General features: G+C 40.7%; 1 protein-coding gene across 1 annotated transcript in view; it reads right to left on the bottom strand.

Moving 5' to 3' along the window:
• Positions 1-21,579, bottom strand: part of ATG14 (autophagy related 14) — a 36,558-nt gene that overhangs the window by 8,965 nt on the left and 6,014 nt on the right. Inside the window, exons 2-9 of the mRNA XM_082735078.1 lie at positions 14,597-14,659; positions 13,233-13,275; positions 10,704-10,785; positions 7,671-7,908; positions 4,797-5,026; positions 2,699-2,816; positions 1,006-1,096; positions 842-927 (exon numbers count right to left, since the gene is read on the bottom strand). Of these exons, the coding sequence (XP_082591204.1) occupies positions 842-927; positions 1,006-1,096; positions 2,699-2,816; positions 4,797-5,026; positions 7,671-7,908; positions 10,704-10,785; positions 13,233-13,275; positions 14,597-14,659 (951 nt within the window). The remainder of the gene's footprint in view (positions 1-841; positions 928-1,005; positions 1,097-2,698; positions 2,817-4,796; positions 5,027-7,670; positions 7,909-10,703; positions 10,786-13,232; positions 13,276-14,596; positions 14,660-21,579) is intronic.

Here is a 21,579-nt window from a genome sequence, read left to right as displayed (position 1 = left end):
ATGGAAAGTTCCCTGCCATGGGGAGGAAGCCAAGCACCCTGGCCGGAGTAAAGACCCCCCCGAACCTTGGTTCCAGCTGTAAAGGCAAATGAACGATGGGAAGGGGACTCCCCAGAAGAACATCCCTGCCTTTTCTTTAGCCTCTTTCAAAAGTGCAAATACATTAACGAAGTCGTATCTCAGAAATGTAGGGACAGACTGCTAAGAGCATGGAAAAAGGATATGTACTCAAGAGGGGTTACCTGAATGGTTCTAAAAAAAAAGCTTCCTCTACGTTGGGCTGAGGGCCTAGAAGGATCCCACAGACCAGCCCTAGTTGGTCTTTTTGTTACTGACTCTCGTTCTTAACCTAATGGATTTTAATCTAGTTCACCCCTGAAACTTCTAATACCCTTTATCTCCAGCTGATGGTGGCCAGAGAGACAAAAAGATGCCTGGGAAGAACTATTACGGTGGCAGGAGGCATGAAAGGAAAGGCACAGGAAAAGGGACAGACACTACACAGTGATCAGAAGAAAGGGACATGGAGTCCAAGAAATAGCTTCTGGTCTTCAAGCGTGGCACGAGGCGCCCCCCTCCGGGAACATCTGGGGTCTTCTATTTCATTTTAGGTGTTAAAAATGTCTGATATTAATTTTCCAAGAAATGATTATGTAAGGACCATAAAGGCTCAAACTTGACTAGCTGCTCTGCCCTTCTGTACAGGACCACATTATTTTTGTGCTTTGTGGAGACTCTGGGGGTGAGGACCAGGCCCCTGGGCTCTGCCGACACACACAACCACTCTGCTTTGAAGTACTCACAGCACTACCACTTAGAAAAAAGCAAGAAGCATTCTTACCTGCCCAGGTGTTCAGAGCTCGGACTGACCAGGTACATTAGGTTCCTGAGAGTATGCAGTGGTTGTAACTGATCTAAGTTTACATGCTAGAAAAAGCAAAAAACTGATTAACATTTTCAACCAAGTAACACATTAAAAATGAGCTCACAGCATATTTTCCATACCTGAGAAAAGCACAGGTAAAGAATATTTGCATTCAGTTTCTTCACTGCTCGAGTAAATTTCTGTCTACTGAGATTTTCCCCACAAAATTCACTGGAAAACAAACATACAGTTTGTAAAATTGTATCTTTCCGAGGAAATTCTATGGTAAAATGTCTATTTGGAAGAGTGTATTTTACACCACAGTTGAGTATAAAACATACCCCACATCCTTTGCTTCTTTGTAAGTTAGACTCAACAGAGACTTTCTAAGAATGAACTGCTGCCCTCACGACGAGCGATTCCACCACATCTATAAAAATTAGGAATGCATATTCCCTCTGACCAGCAATTCCACTTCTGAAAAGTTACTCAACACAAATACCTGCACACTAATGAAATGACAAATGTACAAGACTAGTCTGTGAACAGAATTAGGGGACTGGTGAGATCGTGGCACACTACACCGAGAAACCTCTGCTAACTGTCCGCTCTGTGCAGAATGACAGCTGGAGGCTCACAATGGCCCCACGAGGCCCACCCAGTTTTTACCCCCACCTTCCTCACTGTCCTCGCTCTCCCCAGGGCTTTCTCTTGGTGCCAATGGACCCACGTGGTCTGCGCCCTCTTTCCTTCCCTCAGGGTCACAGGTGATTGCACACGGGCCCACTCACATACTGCAAGCCCCTGCCTCCCCATCCCCCTCTCCTCCACTCTGCTTTTGTGTCCTCCACGGGCTTCATGACCAGCGGACACACCGCTCATTGATTATCTGTCCCTCTGTTAGAATGAAGGGCCAAGAGGGCAAGGATTAGGTTTTCATCACCCCTGTACCCTCTCAGTGCCCAGAAAAGGGCTCAAATATTTGTTAAACACTCAAAAAGCAAGATGTAAAACACCCTGGCAACTTTTATGTTTAAAAGGGGAGAGAGATGATAATACATATTTATTTGGCTTGAAATGTAAGGATGACTCAACAGTGGTAGAAAGGGCTGAGCAGAACTTAGAACTGAGTATGCTGTAAATGTTTACTTTTTTTTTTTTTTTAAGATTTTATTCTGGGGAGCCTGGATGGCCCAGTCAGTTAAGGATATGACTCTTGGTTTCAGCTTGGGTCATGATCTCAGGGTTATGAGACCGAGCCCCGTGTCAGGCTCCCCACTCAGGGCAGAGTCTGTTGAAAGGACTCTCTTCCTCTCCCTCTGCCTGCCCCACCCCCGGCCCCTGGATGCACAAGCTCTCTCTCAAATAAATCTTAAAAAGAAAAAAAAAATTCATTTTTAAGTAATCTCTACACCCAACGCGGGGCTCAAACTCACAACCCAGAGATCAAGAGTCACATGCTCCCCCAACTGAGCCAGCCAGGCACCCTTACATTTTTTTTTAATTCTAAGGCACTTGTTTTTTATTTTATATTCAGGTGTTATGATTTACCCAGTTCTTACACAGGAGCATACCCTCTGAAGATCCTAGTTTTTCCTTCAATTACTTTCACAAGTGGGAGAATTCTCCGTGGTCTTCTCGAAGACTTCATGTGCAATTTTAAGATAATGAAACAAACTTGCCCAGTAGGCTTTGGAAATTAATCTCAACATTTCCCAGTCGTTTTTCTGGCTTAATAATACTTAAATTCCTATTTTTTGTTTAATTAGAGTAAGTACTAATAGGAAAACGAGATCTGTGATAAAGAGGACTTCGTCACCTTCGATTACTTGCCTGTTGCACAGCTTTTTAGGAAGATTTATGTCAAGTATATGAGACAAGATGTTGAGTAGCTGAGTCGCGTAGCACAAGGCGGCGCTGATCGTGTAAGCAGGGTTACTGTGCTCCATGTCTGAGGCAGAGAAACAACCACACACAGCTTTAATTTTGACAAAAAATACCAGGGAACCTAGATTTTATGATCTGTAATTTTATCATTACATTGTTGATGGTTCTGTTTTGCTCCTAATAGACTAATAACACGTTCCTGGCTGCACATTAACGTTTCATCACTTCTGATTTTTGCAGTGTGGAATGTAACCCAAGCAAATGAGCCCAGACAGACCCAACATAAATGAAATTGAAGTCTGAACTGCTTGGACCTGATAATGTATTATTTATTAGAACAGTAAATGCCCAACTTAAATGTCACCTCCTCAGAAAGGCCTCACCTAGGCTACACCTGTCTTGGTGACATCACTTTGTCTCACCAGCACCTGGCACCATGCGTGACAGAAAGCACACACTATGTATTTGCTAAATAACTAAATGAACAATCTTTTCTCCACCAAAGAAAGCTACCAGAGTTTTAAAGGGTTTTTCTATTGGGCAATTTCTATCTCCGTTTTGGGCTGCTAAAAACAAGCTTTTTACAAAGATACTACAAAAACGACTCTACTGGATAAATATACTAATTAGTGAGGTCTTTTATATAAATAAAGCAGTAGCAGCCCCCCAAAAGTGAAATACCTAAAAATGGATATAACGTGGAATATCCACATTACATACAATGGAATATGACCTAGTCATAAAAAGAAAGAGATGCTAATTCATGCCACAAAATGGATGAACCTTGAAAACACTACGCTATTTAAGAAAAGCCAGACACAGGGTGCCTGGATGGCTCAGTGGGCTAAAGCCTCTGCCTTCGGCTCAGGTCATGATCTCAGGGTCCTGGGATCGAGCCCCGCATTGGGTCCTCTGCTCAGCAGAGAGCCTGCTTCCTCCTCTCTCTCTGCCTGCCTCCTCCTCTCTCTCTGCCTGCCTCTCTGCCTACTTGTGATCTGTTAAATAAATAAATAAACTCTTTAAAAAAAAGAGAAAAAAAGAAAAGCCAGACACAAAAGGTCACACATTATATGATCCCAATTCTAGGAAATATCCAAAATAGATACCTCTAGACCTACAGAAAACAAAATAATGGATCTTCCTCGACTTAGGATGGGGTTATGTCCTGATAAACCCATTGTAAATTGGAAATATCCTAAGCTGAAAATGCATTTAAGGCACCTAAATAACTACCACCATAGCTTCACCCGGCCTGCCTGACCCAGGCCCAGAACACGGACGTCAGCCTGGGCAAAGTCATTTACTTATAAGAACATGCTGGACATGGGGCGCCTGGGTGGCTCAGTGGGTTAAACCGCTGCCTTCGGCTCAGGTCATGATCTCAGGGTCCTGGGATCGAGTCCCGCATCGGGCTCTCTGCTCAGCAGGGAGCCTGCTTCCCTCTCTCTCTCTCTCTCTGCCTGCCTCTCTGCCTACTTATGATCTCTCTCTGTCAAATAAATAAATAAAATTTTAAAAAAAAAAAAAAAAAAAAAAAAAAGAACATGTTGGACATCTCACGCAATGCACTACATGCTGTACTGAAAGTGAAACATGAAACATTATCGGTGTCTCTACCGGCTGTGGACCCTCACAGCCGCAGAGCTGCCTGGGGGCCTCGGGGGCTTGGCACCCTGAGAGTACACATGCACAGCACCGGCCCAGGAAACGATCCAAATTCAAAATTCAAAGCGTGAACTCTACTGAACATGTATCGCTTTTGCATCATCATAAAATCAAAAAATTGTAAGCTGAACCATCATAATTTGATCTCATCTGCAGGGGCTGCCCAGGGCAGGGAGCAGAGGGGACAGGGGCATGACAGCTCCGGGCCCCAGAGCTCCTGTCTGGGGTGATGCCAGCGCTCCGGATACCAATGCACAACACAGCAAATGTTGTGCCGCGAGATGGTTCGCTTTACAGCTGTTCGTCTCGTTACGTAAATTTTACCTCAATTAAAAAACATACGTACTTCTAAGTTTTCAAAGACTATTCTGATTCTCACCAGGCCCCTGCGTGGTTTTCTTCTCTTCCACCCAACTGTAGTAGGCAGAGTAGTCCCCGTTGTTGGGAAGGCTAATCCAAGGCCCTGTGATGCTAATGCTGGTGTCCCCATTGTGATCGTCACAGACCCATCTTCCCGAGAGGTAAGTCGTCCTCCGGGCTTCAGCAAGCTTGCTCACGGTGCTGGAGGTCATGGCACTGTCGCTCTCCGAGGACACATCTGCGGGATCTCTGAAAATCAGAACACACACACAGATTTCAAGGGAATGGGTTACAAAGAGCATCCAAGTTACCCGCCTGACCAGCAGGACACTGAAAGATGCACGCGCGAGGACAGGAGTTTAACTGGAATATACAGAGGTGAGTAACTCTGTCAGAGATGAAGCTGAAACCACTGTGGCACAGAAGCCCACACCGATGTGAGAGGGTGGCACCTGCCGCCTCACTATCAGGTTCTCGAACTATTTGGTCTCATGCTTACACACTTGCAATTTTTGGAGAACTCCAAAGAGCTTTTGTGATGGGCAGATTATTGATATTTGCCTGTATTCGAAATCTGAGAAAATTTTAAATGATTCATTCATTTGGAAATAATAAACCTATTATGTTAACACTATATTTTTATGAAAACAAAACAAAAAAAACTGCTGTACTTTTCAAAACAAGAAAAGTAGTGAAGAGTGGCTTTGTCTTTTAACCACTGAAACACAAAGCAAAACAGCACTGGTCAAGACTTCTGAAAATCTCTTTCACACTCAAGTCTTGCAGTAGTTCTTTCAAGTAAAAACAGTGTCCTATGCACACACCAGCTCGTCCCGCCTGCAACTCACTCGAGTGCTTTTTGATAAGCTGGCTTCGGCCCTTCAGAACAGAGCAAAGGAGCTTCTGCCCACTTCCCGTTTCATCGTATGGTCTACTAAAACGATGTGTCCACAAGGATCAAGACAATAAAATTTAAATAAAAATATGATTTCCACTGCTTCATCAAGAGCGTCCTTGACGTGAAATGCCTTTCTCTCAGAAAATGCAAGTACACGGTAGAATAATACAACAACAGGTGACACAGTTGGCGTCACTGCTCAGCCATCTGTCAAGGCAGCAGTTCTGACCCACAATGGCTTCTGGGGCATCAGTGCAAATGTCTGCACCATGAAAAAGGGAAATGCAGTGTTACTATCCACACAGAAATACTTGTGACAGTGTGGATGGCGCTCTGAACTGAGGGCCAGGCGAGTGGGAAGGCGCGAGAAGTCAGCACGCCCCATCAGGGGTGGGGGGCAGGTGTGTGTGTGCGCGGGGGACAGTGTGTGCTCAGTGGTGGCGCAGAGACAAGACGATCCCTGCCGTTGGGTCGGTGTCAGTGTAGGAAAAGTAGGTGAGAAAGGGGCAAACTGGGGAGGGTGTCTGCGCTGCATTAAGCTGAGGTTCTGTTCTCAATTCTTTCTCCTCCAGCCACCCCATGCCTGTGGGGCGAGGGCCCTGGCAGTCACAGGGAGGGGAGCAGGGCACTACAGCCAGTTCTGGGCGACACTTCTGCTTCTTCCTTTTTCCATGTAACAAGTTTGAGAAATGTGAATGGACAAGAAACCTTTTTACAGAAGTAACTTCAGAACTATGGGCTTTAAAAAAGTACCAGCATATAGTATCATATACTGCTATAAAAGATTTAACAGCACAGAGAAGAGAAAGTTTTTCTCCATGTTTTCTCTTCTGCAAGTTCGCACTCAGCTGCTGGTCTCCCTGGTCTCCTCCGATCTGAGACAGTGTCTTAAGACCGCGTCTTTGTTTACTGTTTTAACACTGATACCTTAGTCCATCAGAATCTAATTTAGCCGTGGGGCTGCCCGGCCAGCTCAGCTGGAAGAACACACGACTCTTGACTCTTGGGGTGAAGAGCCCTATGGGTGTAGAGATTACTCAAAAAATAAACAACTTAAAAAAAAAATGTTTCTGTTTTATGAGCTTTTTCCTCCCCAAAGGCCTGGTCACCTGTTCTCCCCACTGACCCAAAAGGCTACCTTAGAGTCTATTTCTGAACTTCCTATTCTGCTCTATTTTGAATCTGCCTTTTTATTTTTATATTTGCCTACTAATTACTAATTACTATTATTACTAATGAAAAATTACTTGGTAGAGAGAAGGGTTTCAAGCCAGAAGAACAATGAGACCTCTAGGCTTTTAGGAAGTTAACTCAGGCAGAGGCTGAAAGGACACAGTGAAGTAGAGGGAGCAGACAGAGTAATGGTCCTCACGAGTCATAGTCCACGGACCAGCCGGGGAAGGGTGCTGGGCAGTGAGGGCAACCAAAAGAGACAGGAAAATCCTCAACTGGAACAACCTGATGGTTAGTGAGAAAGCAAATGAATTCCTCCGTAGCAGTTTTCAAACATCAATTGTCCTCTTGGGAAGTTTAAAAAAAAAAAAAAAAAGATATTACGAGATGGGCTGGGGACCAGATGATGTGTCCTCTGGAACCTCTATTTTTTAAAAGTTCCTGAGTGACTCTGATGAACATGCAGGTGGGGAACCACGGTCTTGTCCATCCGATGACTCCTGAGGGTAGCCACGCACTAGAGCCTAAGACTAAACTCACGGTCTTCACTGCTTGCCAGCAGCTAGTTACCAGGAAAAGGCTAAGTCAATAGGTCAGTCAACAAGTGAGGGCCCCACTTCTCTGAGGGCCACCACCCTCCACCTTGGCAGCCTCCCCAATGTCATGCAGCGTGTACTGTTTGCTGAAGCAGATAAGACTTTAGTTTCATTACCAGGAAAGCCAATGACCCCAGAATGAACCCAATAAATGAGGTGCTGCCATATTTGAAATATACTTGCTCTGAAACTTGATCTATTCCTAGAGTCGAAAGACTCACTGTACCTCACACTAGTCTTTACTTCCTCGATCGGAAAAATGACAGAGGTGAGCTCTAATATATGAGATCGCCGAAGTTTTGCCAGACGTTCATAATGACTTCTTAAGTCAATGGTTTTTTTTTCTACCAGGTCACCAAGTCTGCGATTGTGCCTCTGAATCTTCTCCTTTTTCTCCTGGTGCCGCTGTGCCCGAGTGTAGAGCTTCTGGTTCTTTTCCTTGGTTTTGAGAAGGCCTTCAGAATCTGAAATAAATCACACCCAACAATTAACTCTATAAATAGCTCCTGGAGACTACAGAACCCACCTCCCAAGGGTAAGCATCTTCCTGTGGTTTAAACCAAAAGCAAAACCTCCATCAGGTTAACTACATAATGTTCACTAAGTGAAAACTGGGAGTTCAGCTTATGTAAACCAATGAATCAAAGGGGCCCACCACTGAAAGGGCTCTGGGTCTCCATCTGTAGTCATCATTTCAAAGAATCACTCAACAACTATCAAGTTTACCTGGCTTACGGTAAGCACTGAAGAATAACCATGGCGGGCAGAAAAGGTACCTAATCCAGTTTGAAAAACTTACTGGCTATCTGGCTATCTATTAGGCACTTCACTGCAGGCCTAAGGTTTCCCACAATTTTATTTCCCCTCACTTGTGCATTCTCTTTACCAGTCTTGCTCAGTGTGGATGTTCTAATGTTTAAGTCACTAGTTCCATCACGCTTATCTTCCAGCAAGCTCACTCATTTTCATGATCGCTACTGAGCTCTTTACAAGTGCTCAAATGAATGTCTGGCCAAGGCCCCTGGTCATGGTGGTCAGATTTTGTAAGAACAGTTTCCAACTTGATATCATGACCCTTCCCAGGTGGCAGGAGATCACCAGTCACCTAATCTGCACTTGTGCAGACTCAGCACTCAAGAGTTTTATTTGTCCTTCTCTCCATGCCATCTCTCCCTAAACATAAAAACACTCATGCTATTTCTGTCATCTACTGTTGCTTGTCTGGATAAGTAACTTTATAACACCGATCGACTCAACCTTAAAGTTCATACAATCCAACTTCCTTATCTACACCATATAACATATCTGTATTATTCTGTATCATGACACAGAACACCAAAAGATTCTGGAGAAATACTCATCAGGTTCTACAATTTATAATATATGACCTTTTCTGAATATATGTGGTATTTTTAACAACAAAAATTTTTAAGAAATACTATTTGCTGAGATATGGGATACATCTAAGGATACAGGGTTTCTAAGAGGACTCTCCTAAAATCTGACAACCATTTACGATGAAGGATGTGGTACACTAATATAATGTAAGAATAATACAGATTGAAATGTACATGAGACTCACTAATGGAGAGAAAAAGCCAATATTCTGTGGTTCTGGAGTGAACTAGTAATTATAACTGAGTACCAAGCTTCCTGTTAGCGAAGGCGAATGGGAAATATGTATTTAAGAAATACTATTTGCTGAGTAACAAGCTCTTCATCTGTGGACTTGAGACCATGCATAGTTTCTGGAATTCATGAACTCCCCTAAAATTGTTTGCAGAATTGTCTGAGTCTCGTCTAAAGGGTGGCAACTAGACTGCATTTATGTTCTAAAGAGCAGTGGTTCCCATCCCTTCGTAAGTCATCAGTGCCACCCAGAATAGTACTACTCAAAGTGTGGCCCCTGGATCTGGGCCCGTCAGTAAACTTTCACCAGTCAGACAAGAGAGGTACAGAAATACAGAGTAAGCTCAGCAACATTTCTCTTTGACATGGCAATATGACATACCATTCAAGTGTGCAATCATTTTCCTAGCATTTTATGGTATTTTACAAAAGTACTGGGATCAATTTATGAGAGATTAGAAATCAGAGAGGGAGAAAATGGTCTTTTACTACAGACAGTTTGAGAACCACTGACCCCGGCCCCACGCATGAGACTTGAACTTCCTACGTCCAAGGTGGGTCCCAGGATTCTCTCTCTAAATTGTACAAGCATCAACAGGTGACTGAGGATTTGTAGGGATGGGAAGCACTCTCACAGGGTCCACTGCTCTAGGGCCAAATCTTTTCTGTGGTGGTCGTTTTGTTTTGGGGAGTTAGGAATCTGTGAAATTCAGCTCATCAAAGATTTAAACTTGCTCATCAGGCGAGGCACAAACTCAGTGAATCCAGCAGTTCCAGGACGGTCACAGACACCTGGGAGCACATGTGAGCATCACGGGAGGATGGGGGAGAGGGGTCAGTCACAGGCTGCTACACTGCTGCTGAACCAGAGCCTCTGGAGGCGCAGGCAAAGCTCCGTGGGTAACCGGCTGTGTGTGGTTCTGAGCAGCTCTTCCCCACGCGGCCCTCCTCTCGGGCTGACTAATCCTGTGAAACTCCACAGGAGCCCTTTATGAGGACAAACATTTTCAAAGGAAGCTTTTGCTCTATTACATACCACTATAAAATACTTGCTTCTGAAAGCACAAGCAGACAAGAAAGGGAGTCATAAGGCATGACGGTGACTCACTCTGAACTTTAAACAATGATCTTCAGAAACAGACAGGATACGTCTAAGGACACAGGGTTTCTAAGAGGACTCTCCTAAAATCTGACTACCATTTACGATGAAGGATGAGCTACCTAATACAATGTAAGAATAATACAGATTGAAATGTACATGAGACTCACTAATGGAGAGAAAAAGCCAATATTCTGTGGTTCTGGAGTGAACTAGTAATTATAACTGAGTACCAAGCTTCCTGTTAGCGAAGGCGAATGGGAAATATGTATTCCTTAACCTTTTTTAATTGAGAAAAGTACTTTATTCAAACGTCATTATATTTGTGTGTATGTGTGTATATAAAATACAGGTATTTGTGAAAATATTTACTTAAAATTCTTATACAAATGCTTGATAAGAGAAGCAAGTAGGAAACCTTTCCAGGTTGCTGTTGCCTCCCCCCCACTTCTGTCTCTCTAGCTTATGAAGCCAATGACATTCCACACTAGCCCTTTATTAGGTCTAGAAGAAGGGGGACAGATTACTTACTTATTTTCATTTCTTCATTCCCTTTACATATTGTTTGTTTCAGCTGTTCAATCCTCATCTTGCAGGACATTATTTTCCATCTCTTAAAAAAAAAGTATGCAAAAAATATCACAAATGTTGGTCTCTTATGAGTAATAGGATTATCAACCTAGGATCACCATTATTTTGAGGCATATCTTAGAAAACATAATGAAGAAAAGACCAATATATTTATTATAACTTTTGTGACTACAGTGGATTATGAAAAAACAAAGTGTTATTCTGGTTCAGTGCAGAAGCTGGTTGGAAATTAAGACAGAGAGAAAGAAATACACATAGTTCTTTCGTGTGTTAATGAGGACAGAGAAAAAATGGCAAAGTATATGCTCTGTCCAATATACAGCTAGTGACCACATGTGGCTATTAAAAAGTCATATGAAATTCAGTTCCTACTCAACACTACCCACAGGTCAAGTGTTCAACGCCACATGTGGCTAATGGCTACCACACTGGTGGCTTTAGACACAGAACATCTGCATCACCACAGAAAGTTCTACGGCTGCACTGCTCTAAACTCTTCATGCTGTTTACTAAGGAGAACATTAACATCACTGTATTATCTCACTAACACAATACAGAATTATTACTAGCAAAATAATCAAAACTTCAATAAAAACAGAAGGTTTTCTCCCCCAAGATGAAATAAAAGATCAGTAAAAATGCAACCTGGTAGTCAGTTAAAAAGTAGGATTACCTATTCTATAATGCCTCTATAAATGTGGATAATTAAAAGCTTAAAACAGCATTCAAATATTTATGGTGTTTAATGCCGGCCTAAGGAGCCTGACAGTACAAGACAGAGCAGACTGCAGAGCTGCTGCAGGTACGAAGTGCCACCCTCCCTGGAGGGACACTTGAGAACAGACCCATGGGACCCCGTGGACTGACTCAAAGATGAAACAGCCAGAAGACGTCCTCACTTGTAAACAGTATTAGTCTTCAAGAAGCAATACTGACATTTTTGATAGAAAAATTAGAAAACAGTACATGGAATTTAGAAAAATGGGGATGGGATTCTTTATAAATAGTCTTTTCCCATACAGTGTATTTTGTTTTGGCAACTCCAAGTATTTAAAAATGATGAATGATGCTTATTGTGAAAAAAAAATTAAACATCACAGAAGAGAAAAAATAAAGCGATCACAAACTGGACTCCTTCAGGGGTAATCTCAACTAAACTTTGATATGTATCTTTTCAGATTTTTATTTTTTTTAATTTAGTTTAATTTTTTTTTAAAAAAGATTTATTTATTTCACAGAGAGAAAGATCACAAGTAGGCAGAGAGGCAGGAGGAGAGAGAGGAGGAAGCAGGCTCCCCACTGAGCAGAGAGCCCAATGCGGGGCTTGATCCTAGGATGCTGAGATCATGACCTGAGCTGAAGGCAGAGGCTTAACCCACTGAGCCACCCAGGCACCCCTCTTTTCAGATTTTTTGGATTTCAGATTTTTCAAAACACACACACAAAGGGAATCATACTTTATCCTAGCCTACTTTTTGTTTGCTCTATCATTAGAAAACTCTTGGATATCACTCCATATCAATACTTATGGACTGGGGATTCTTTTGAACAGCTACACAGTATCAGTTATCTCATCCTGTTTAATGAGATTTTAAGATATTTATGGATCACTACCCACACTCTGGTCAATCAGTTTCTTTATCCATTAATCTCTGCCTTCATGTATTTTCTTAGGAGGAAACCTGCCGAAAATACCACATGTGTGAGAAAAAAACCATAAACACCCCAACAAACCACCAACTTGTTCTCCAACCAAATACATCGATGTATACTCACACCAACACGGAATAAAAGTGTTATCAATCGAACTCCTTATTTTCTTTTTTTAATTAATTGTTTTTATTAACATATAATGTATTATTTGCCCCAGGGGTACAGGTCTGTGAATCGTCAGGCTTACATACTTCACAGCACTAGCCATATCACATACCCTCCCCTGAACCCCTTATTTTTATATGCTATACTCATTTTTTCCCAGTTATGTTCATTTTGCCTAGAGTTTTCAACATACAGAACTTTAAAACTTTTATGCAGTCTGTGAAGATGTTTTCCTTTATGACTTATAAAGGTCTGTTCATCAGTAGGTTACATTTATAAATACTCTCCCATATTTTAATATTTTTATGAGTTTACTTTTCACATTTAATCATCAATATGTGTAGGGAGTGTATGTTTACAATGAGTAAGTTTTTCCAAAAAGGATAGTTCGTCATTCTTGTATTCCTATGTCAATATCAGACTTTGTACTTACCCTTTATAATGGCTCTATAATTAATTGCCAGTACTCTGTGTTTGGCATCTAGATAAAATATTTGAGAGCCCACACTACAAATATATTCAAATAGAGGGCTGCCAAAAAATGATTAAAATAAAGTTAAATTCAAAGTGATATTCTAAGCACCACCAACTGAAAAGCATGTAACGTCAAGTATAAAGAATATTACTATTTAAATACTTCTTACAGCTTACCAACTGATCTGTTATCCATTTTCCTTCCATAGCTTTTAGCACTCTGCACAGAGAAAAGACAATAATAAATGTTGTGAAGCTCAAAAATGTAAAATCAACATTTTTTTAAAGTAAGTTCTTAAAAATGTCTGAAAATACCAAAGTGAGACTCAAGCACTTAATAACGTTTTCCAGGGGGGTCCCTGGCCAGCTCAGTCAGTGGAGCATGCAACTCTTGATCTTGGGGTTGTGAGGCTGAGCCCCACACTGGGTGCAGGGATCATTTAAAAATAGAATCTTTAGGGCTCTCTGCTCAGCAGGGAGCCTGCTTCCCTTCCTCTCTCTCTGCCTGCCTCTCCGTCTACTTGTGATTTCTCTCTGTCAAATAAATAAATAAAATCTTTAAAAAAAAAAAAATAGAATCTTTAGAAAAATAAAAAATAAAAATGTTTTCCAAATTCCAAATTCTCTATTTTTTTCTCATTTCCTTCTCTTTGCACTTTTAATGCTGCCGAGAACCTTTCTGTAAACATTTACAATTTCTAGTAATAGCAAGAGCCTTTGTCCTCAGTCATAATCAGTAATTTCTATCAGTCACATTTATTAACAGTAACAGTTACAAAAGAATTCATAATCTAAAATGTGATGCTCAGTTATCAAAGAAATGGCACAAGCCGGCATCTGTAAAAATCTGTTCTGTGGAGTGAAGTGCTCTATGGAAGAAATAAAAGTTTCTGTGATTAGGTTAGAGAAATGACTTAAATAAATCTAAGCAGGGTTCTGTAACGCAGGGCATCTTAGAAGATTTAATCTGCTCACAGATGTTTTCAGAGACCTGGGGTGCATCTGGAGAACAGCGACTAGGTCAGTTTGGGAGAGAAAATTCTACGGACGATGCTCAAATCAGCGGGTGGGATTCGTCAGGGGGGCAGATTCCAGGGCCTTCTCCTCCAGACCGCAGAACAGCTGACGGTAGAAGATCAAGGATCTGCATTTTAAACTGTTACCTCAGCTAACAAATTCTGATGGTCTTGATACCAAGACCATGCTTAGGAAAATGCTGATCCAGAAAATGGAAGGCGTGACGTCTTACAGGAACTACCACTTGTCTGCCTGCTCTAGACCCACTTGCCGCACATCAGTTATCTGGGCCAGGGGTCTTGCTCATGGGTCTAGTCACTGAGTGCCTGCTGCAAAGGGACTGGGTCTGATCTCAATGATTTCCAGGAACTTGAGAATCTCTATTTTGCTTCTCCCAGAGGCACTGTTCTTCCCCACTTTGAGACTGTGTCCTAAATTCGACAAGTCAGCCGTCCATGTGTCTGCATACCATAGCACTGAATTAAACCACACGGTGACAAGAGAAAAGCAAAAGGGAAACTCACTCTTTTTGAAATTCTTCTTGCTTGCTCTTAAGTTGGCTTAACCTTTCTTTCTTGTCTATAAACCTATAAGAAAAAAGTGTAATATTTTATTAAATGTTCATTTTTTCCAGTTCAGTAGATTATACGAATTCCTAAGAGCCAATCACTTCCACACTCTTCTGGAGATGCCAGGGTCCTGACGGTCAACACACATCTTCTCAAGGGGGTGTGCACACAGCTGCTTACACCATTTGCTCATTTTAAAACGAAGTTCAAATTCTCAGCTTTAAAATACTTGCATGGGTTCAGGGGTGCCTGGCTGGTTCAATCAGTAAAATTCTTTCATGGTTTATAAAATATGTCTAGAAGCTACCCCCTCACCCCACCCAGATTAAATTATCTTCCAAAACAGGCACATCAGAGCACTAGAATGAATCTGCGTTCAAAGAAATTGAGGCTTCTCACATAAATATGATTTTAATTATTTAGTTTAATTCAATCCTTACCTTACCTATAAATTGGTTACTTATAATTTTTCAAGTACACTGTTGGCTTTTTTTTTTTCTTACTAATTTTATTGCTGATCCTTATGGGCTAACAAGTTACTGAGTACAAGTTATCAAAACGAAGAGATATCACATTGTAGTTCATTTTCTCTACAGTCTTCTCCTCTTATCCTTTTCTTCCTGTTACCTTAACTGGGGTTTAGTCCTTTTTTCCTTTGTGCAGTTTAAGACAAAAACTTAGATCATTCATTTTAAGCCTCTCCCTTTTAATTATAACCATATAAAGTTATACATTTAGTATATTGTGTTAGCTAAAGTATTGTGTTAGCTAAACCCCAAAGTGTCTGATAGGGTATATTTCCGTATCCTTTAGTTTGGAATTCCTGATTTTCCAGTAATTCCCTCCTTGACCTCTAAGTTATTTAGAAGTATAGTGCTTAATTTCCAGATAGAGGGCTTTTCTAGGTGACTTGTTAACTGTTTTCCACTTTCTGACGTGGTCACAGAATATACTCTGTGAGATTTCAATCCTTTGATTTCAGAGTATCTTAGGGCCTTGCATCTGGTCTGCCCTGGTGAAAAGTATCCTGTGTACTTGAAAGAATATGTATTCTACGTTTGTTAAGTACTGTGTTCCAGAAATGTCAACCAGCGAAGGTGATGAACAGTGACATTCAGATCTTCTAGATTTGTGCTACTAAGAGAGCCACCGGTCACATGTGCTATGAGTACCTAAAATGCGGCCTGTTGCCTAACAGGGATCTGCATTAAAAAAAAAAAAAAAAAAAAAAAAAAAAAAAAAAAAATATATATATATATATATATATATATATATATATATATATATAAAATATATGACTAACATCATGCAGCTGACTTTTAAACAAGCTAACAGTGGCTTGCTATTTAAAAAACACATGATAATGCCATATGCTATAGTAACATAGTATGGTGTCCAAGATTAGGTTTCTGGCAGTCTCCCAAATTCTTAAGCCTAAATGAAAACTAAAAATTTAACAGAATAGTAACAAACCTAGAAATTACTTCCTTAAAATGGTCTAGACTAATAGCAGTCTAAAATATTTCTAAAACCCCATTTTTGAAACATTTCCTAAGATACCTACTTCAAAATGGAAGGGATGGATAAAGAAGACATGGTAAATATATATGATAGAATGTTACCAAGAAAAAAGAATGAGACTTTGCCATTTGGGGCCACATGGATAGACCTAGAAGGTATGCTAAGTAAAATTAGTCAGTCTGACAAATACTGTATGATTTCACTTATGTCTAGAATCTAAACAAAACAAACAAGAAAATACTGAACTATATATAACTGGTGGTTGCCAGAGGGGAGGTGGGAGAGGGGAGAGCAAAATAGATAAAGGGGATTAAGAGGGACAAACTTCCAGTTATCCAGGAAATAAGTCACAGAGATGGAAAGTATAGCATAGGGAACATAATCAACAATATTGTAATAACACTGTATGGTGTATGTGACAGATGGTGACCACACTTACTGTGGTGAGCACTGAGTAACATATAGAAGTGTCAAATTACTGTGTTGTACAGTACGCCTGAAATTAATTTAACACTCTAAGTTAATTGTACTTCAATTTTAAAAAGAGAAAAAAAATGGGAGGGATAAAATATTCTAATTATGACCCTACCATTTAATAGGTAGTCACTGAAAATGTATAATGTATGTTAAACAAACAAAAAAGCAAATCAAGTGGTATTATATACTTGAGTGACTAAATTAAAATAAGATTAAAAATTCAGTTCCTGGGTGGCCCAGTGGGTTAAGAGGCTGCCTTTGGCTCAGGTCATGATCCCAGGGTCCTGGGATCGAATTCCCCATTGGGCTCTCTGCTCAGGGGGGGAGCCTGCTTCTCCTCTCCCTCTGCCTGCCACTCCCCCCGCTTGTGCTCTCTCTCTCTCTCTCTCTCGTTGTCAAATAAGTAAAAAAAATTAAAAAAAAATTCAGTTCCTCCATTCCACTAACCACACTTAGCTAGCACCCATGGCTGGGAGTATCTCACTGAGCAGCATAGATACACAACACCAGCGTGGTAAGGTAGGAACTGCATGAAGCAGCAAACACTCAGAAACCAGTGTGGAACTGAGACAAACTCATAGATTCATCCATGACTTTATCAGGCAACTTACAACAAAACATCTGTCCGAAGATTAATAAATCTAATTATATATTCTGCAGCTGTGTATTCCTTGACATACTGTTACGTGCTTCCATCTCCACATATCAAAAGTGAGAAACTGATGTGGTATTTACTTCTACCTCACTGATGCAATAAGGTGATTCACGTTCTGATAACCTGAAGGAAGTGATGAACTCACAAGACTCATCAAACCAGGCAAACAAAGACTGACATGGAAGACAAAATCTTGTTTTTAAAGGCTATAAAAGCTCTCCCTCAGATCTGTTGTAGAAATGCCACTCGGCACTACAGTGAACTGGGATGACAAACAACCCTATCCAGCTTTACACTGAGCCGGTTCTCTTGGGCTTCATTAAAAACAAACCAACTTAAAATGTAAACATACAGTCACCAGCAGGGATAATAAACAAAAGATAACCATTCCTACTGTATCAACCACGTCATGAGTAATGGTATTCTTCATGAAGGAGATTAAAAATAGGTGGTGTTCACAAAGCTAAACAGCAGATGAGGTCAAGGAATGTGGTGAGTCAGCATTTCGACAGCTCATCTGCACACTCATCCATTCTCTGCATTCTCTGTCCCCCTACTCATGGAAAGATAAATTCGTTCCACAATTCTGTGCTTTCTCAATAGGGTTTCCAAGAAATAGAAAGATTAATGCAGTCATCCGATTCAAACTAGATTTTCTTTAAAGCTTTTATTTACTCATTTGAGAGAGAGAGAGAGAGAGAGAGAGAGAGAATAAAAGTGGAAGGGCAGAGGGAAAGGAAGGAGACTTTGCACTGAGCAGGGAGCCCGATGCGGGGCTCGATCCCAGGACCCTGAGACCATGACCTGAGCCAAAGGCAGATGCATAACCCACTGAGCCAACCATGAGCCCCCAAACTAGGTTTAAGGATACATATTTTACCAAAAAAAAAAAAAAAAAAGGTGGGGAGGAAAGGAATATTTTATGTACTATCTTCCAAAAGTAGGGTTTATCACATAAAATATCTTGTGTCCTTTTCCATGTCGGGACATACCAACTAATTCCATTCTTCAACAATACACAGAATTTCAGTGAATGAACATCCTATAATTTATTTATGTGAACTCCTATTGATGAACATTGGCATCACTTCCAAATTTTCACTATTATCAGTAATGTTATAAGTGAACATCCTAGTGCACAAATCTTTAAAAGCTTTTAGGTTTCTCAGAAATTCCTATTAATAAAAGAAACTGCTGGGTCAGGTATTTACATACAAAATTCTGGCAGTTATCTTTAAATTTCCTCAGAATCATTTCATATAATTTACAACCCCACCAACATTGAGTATCTCACTCTCTCCAAATTGCACACTTTTTAGTCTTTGCTAAGCTGACCAGCCTCCCCCCTCCTCCCCCAAAGATCATAATCCGTCTTTTTGCTTTTATTTCACTATTAGAAATGTTGAATGCCCTTTCCTATCTTATTGGCTACTTACTTTTCTTTTGTTGTTCCCGTGTCTCTTGTTCATTTTTCTGTAGCTTTTTTAAGGATTATTAGGAAAATTAGCCATTTTTCTTTCCAACATCTTGAAATTAATTTTTCTCACTTTGCTTTCTGACTAAAGTGTGTTTCTGCTCTACAGAACTTTTCAAACTCTTATGCAGATACATTTAGCAATTCTTTTGCTATTGTCGAATGGCTCTAGTTTTGGGCTGATTCCTGAAAGGAATCTGCCAGTGAAACTGTACGAGGCTCTGGGGATTTTATAATACCAGATTTTCTCTCCCAATGTAAAAATGCCTTATATTTACCAAAAATCCTCCACATGTAGCATAGTTTTTTCCCTAAAAAAAGTACTTCCTTAAATGGACTTTGTCTCCTAAATTCTCCCATACTTTGCAACTATGATCCTCCCCCCCCCACCCCATTAAAAAAGTACTCCCTTGGGCAAACCTGGGTGGTTCAGTGGGTTAAGCAACTGCCTTTGGCTCAGGTCATGATCCTGGGGTCCTGAGATTGAGCCCCACATTGGGCTCCCTGCTCAGCAGGGGGTCTGCTTCTCCCTCTCCTATCTGCCGTTCTTCCTGCTTATGCTTTCTCTGTGTCAAATAAATAAAATCTTAAAAAAAAAAAAAAAAAGAAAAGAAAAAGTACTCCCTTAAACTAACTTTTAAACAGCTCCCCTGCAGTGGAGACAGAGGAGAATAGGGGTTGGTGGTCCCACAGTACGGGGGTGGTCCCAGCATCGGCACACAGCCCAGCTCAAGGCGTCATGCCTGTCTGGGCTGACTTGGGGATGGGTTAGAGCCGGCCCTGAGAAGGGAAGGAAGACATGACAGGCAGAGGGAATTCTGCCGTTTCACAAGACAAAGAGCTAATTTGCCCTGCATGAAAGCATTTCAACACAGCAGGCAGGGTAACAGGGTTAGGGGTGTGCTGCTGCTGAGGCATCAGCTAGGAGTGTGAGCCCTCTCTCTCCACACTGTTCCAGGGCAACAATCACAGGCAACTGAGTGGCTCTATCCACAGGCTGGATTATTCACACAAATCTGCTCCATACCACCAGAAAACCAGCACCAGGCTGTGTACTCTATCAGGGATCCCTTTCGTTAATTCGGCTATTAAGTCTAGGTGATAACATTCTCATAACACCCACAAATTGAGTACTTACTATGTCCTAAGCATGTCCTTTCCTAAAATAACTAATCTCTCCACCTGCTTGCCCTGTCCTTGCCCTCATCCTAGCAACATAAGTTTACTTTGTGCCTAAGAATATGGCAAGAGAAAAGTCTAAGAGACAAACACTAATGGATTTTAAGAAAAGCAGGAAAGAAATAATAACGTTTCAAATGTGGAGTTGAGAGCCTTAAAAATATTAAACCCTTTGAACCAGTTAATGCAGTTCAAAGAAACAGATCAGAGATGAGGAGGAAAATTTATATCTGAAGGCACCAATCATGAAATCGGTCATAATAGCAAAAATTGGAAACAACTTTGATGTCCAATTGGACAATTTATCAAATGATACTATATTGCCATGCAGGAGATAATAGTATTTTTGAAGATAAGTTTATGAGATGTTGAGTTAAAAAAAAAAAAAAAAGGTACAACACACTATACACATGGCATGTATATATTTTATTTTCCAAATGAAAAAAATCTGTAAGCACACACATACACATGCAGATCAACAAGTCTGAAAGGAAATATAACAAATTATTAACAGAGCTGCAAAAATATGGGTAAAATTATCCTTTTTTAGGGATTTCTGTATTTTAGTTTTCTACAATAATGACATGTTCATCTACAGTCAGAAAAAGAAAGATACCAATCAATCAAAATTTCTCGTGCTTCTCCTCAGAGGATCATATATACCATAAAAATATATACATAATCCCCTAAAAGTACTTAAGTTCTTGGGTCTCCTGAGTCAGGTAATAGTCCTTGGGGTCCTTAAATTTAAAAGGGGGAAATAAGTACTAACAGTTTTTATGTTGAAAGTAGAGAAGATTCCCCATCTCTGATTTGGGCATAGGTTTGTTAGAAGAATTAATGGTAATTTCTGGTTCTAGAAATAAGGCAGTGAGAGCACAGATCTCTCTCTTATGTAAGCAGAGACGGTTAGAGAACTAAATATTTCTTCAATTAAGATACTAACATGGGGGCGCCTGGGTGGCTCAGTGGGTTAAAGCCTCTGCCTTGGGCTCAGGTCATGATCTCAGGTCATGATCTCAGGGTCCTAGGATCGAGCCCTGCATCAGGCTCTCTGCTTGGTGGGAAGCCTGCTTCCCCTCTCTCTCTCTCTGCCTGCCTCTCTGCCTACTTGTGATCTCTGTCAAAAAAATAAATAAAATCTTAAAAAAAAAAAAAAGATACTAACATGGTAAGAATTCCTAGTCATCAAATTTTTCTCCCTTAAATTCCTTAGGCATACAAGGGTATGCCTGAGGAAGGTTTACAGACAAATGCAATATGAAAAACAACAACAACAACAACATGATCCTTATCAGGATGGTTCTTTTATCATGTTAGACTACTTAGAATATGAGAAAATAGGATAAAAATATACTCTACTGGCAGGAATGAAGGGTAAGTCATTAAAAGAAAATAGAAACAAAGCACTGCTTAGTTTCCTCACTCATAAAACAGGAACAAGGCTTATCCTACTTGGTTACAAGGATTAAATAAGATAAATGTGAACATTAAGGCATTAAGGTACAGGCAAGTTCGTACATAACATACGCTAGTTTCCCTTTTTCTTCATTGCAATGAGTGATTTTTGTACTTAATCTCACTAATGTATTAAACTGAACTACATATATAAAAATATAGTTCAGAACTGAA

This window comes from Mustela nivalis (assembly GCF_964662115.1).
Source record: "Mustela nivalis genome assembly, chromosome: 6".
Lineage (NCBI taxonomy): Eukaryota > Metazoa > Chordata > Mammalia > Carnivora > Mustelidae > Mustela > Mustela nivalis.
This window is presented reverse-complemented; position numbering and strand designations above follow the sequence as displayed.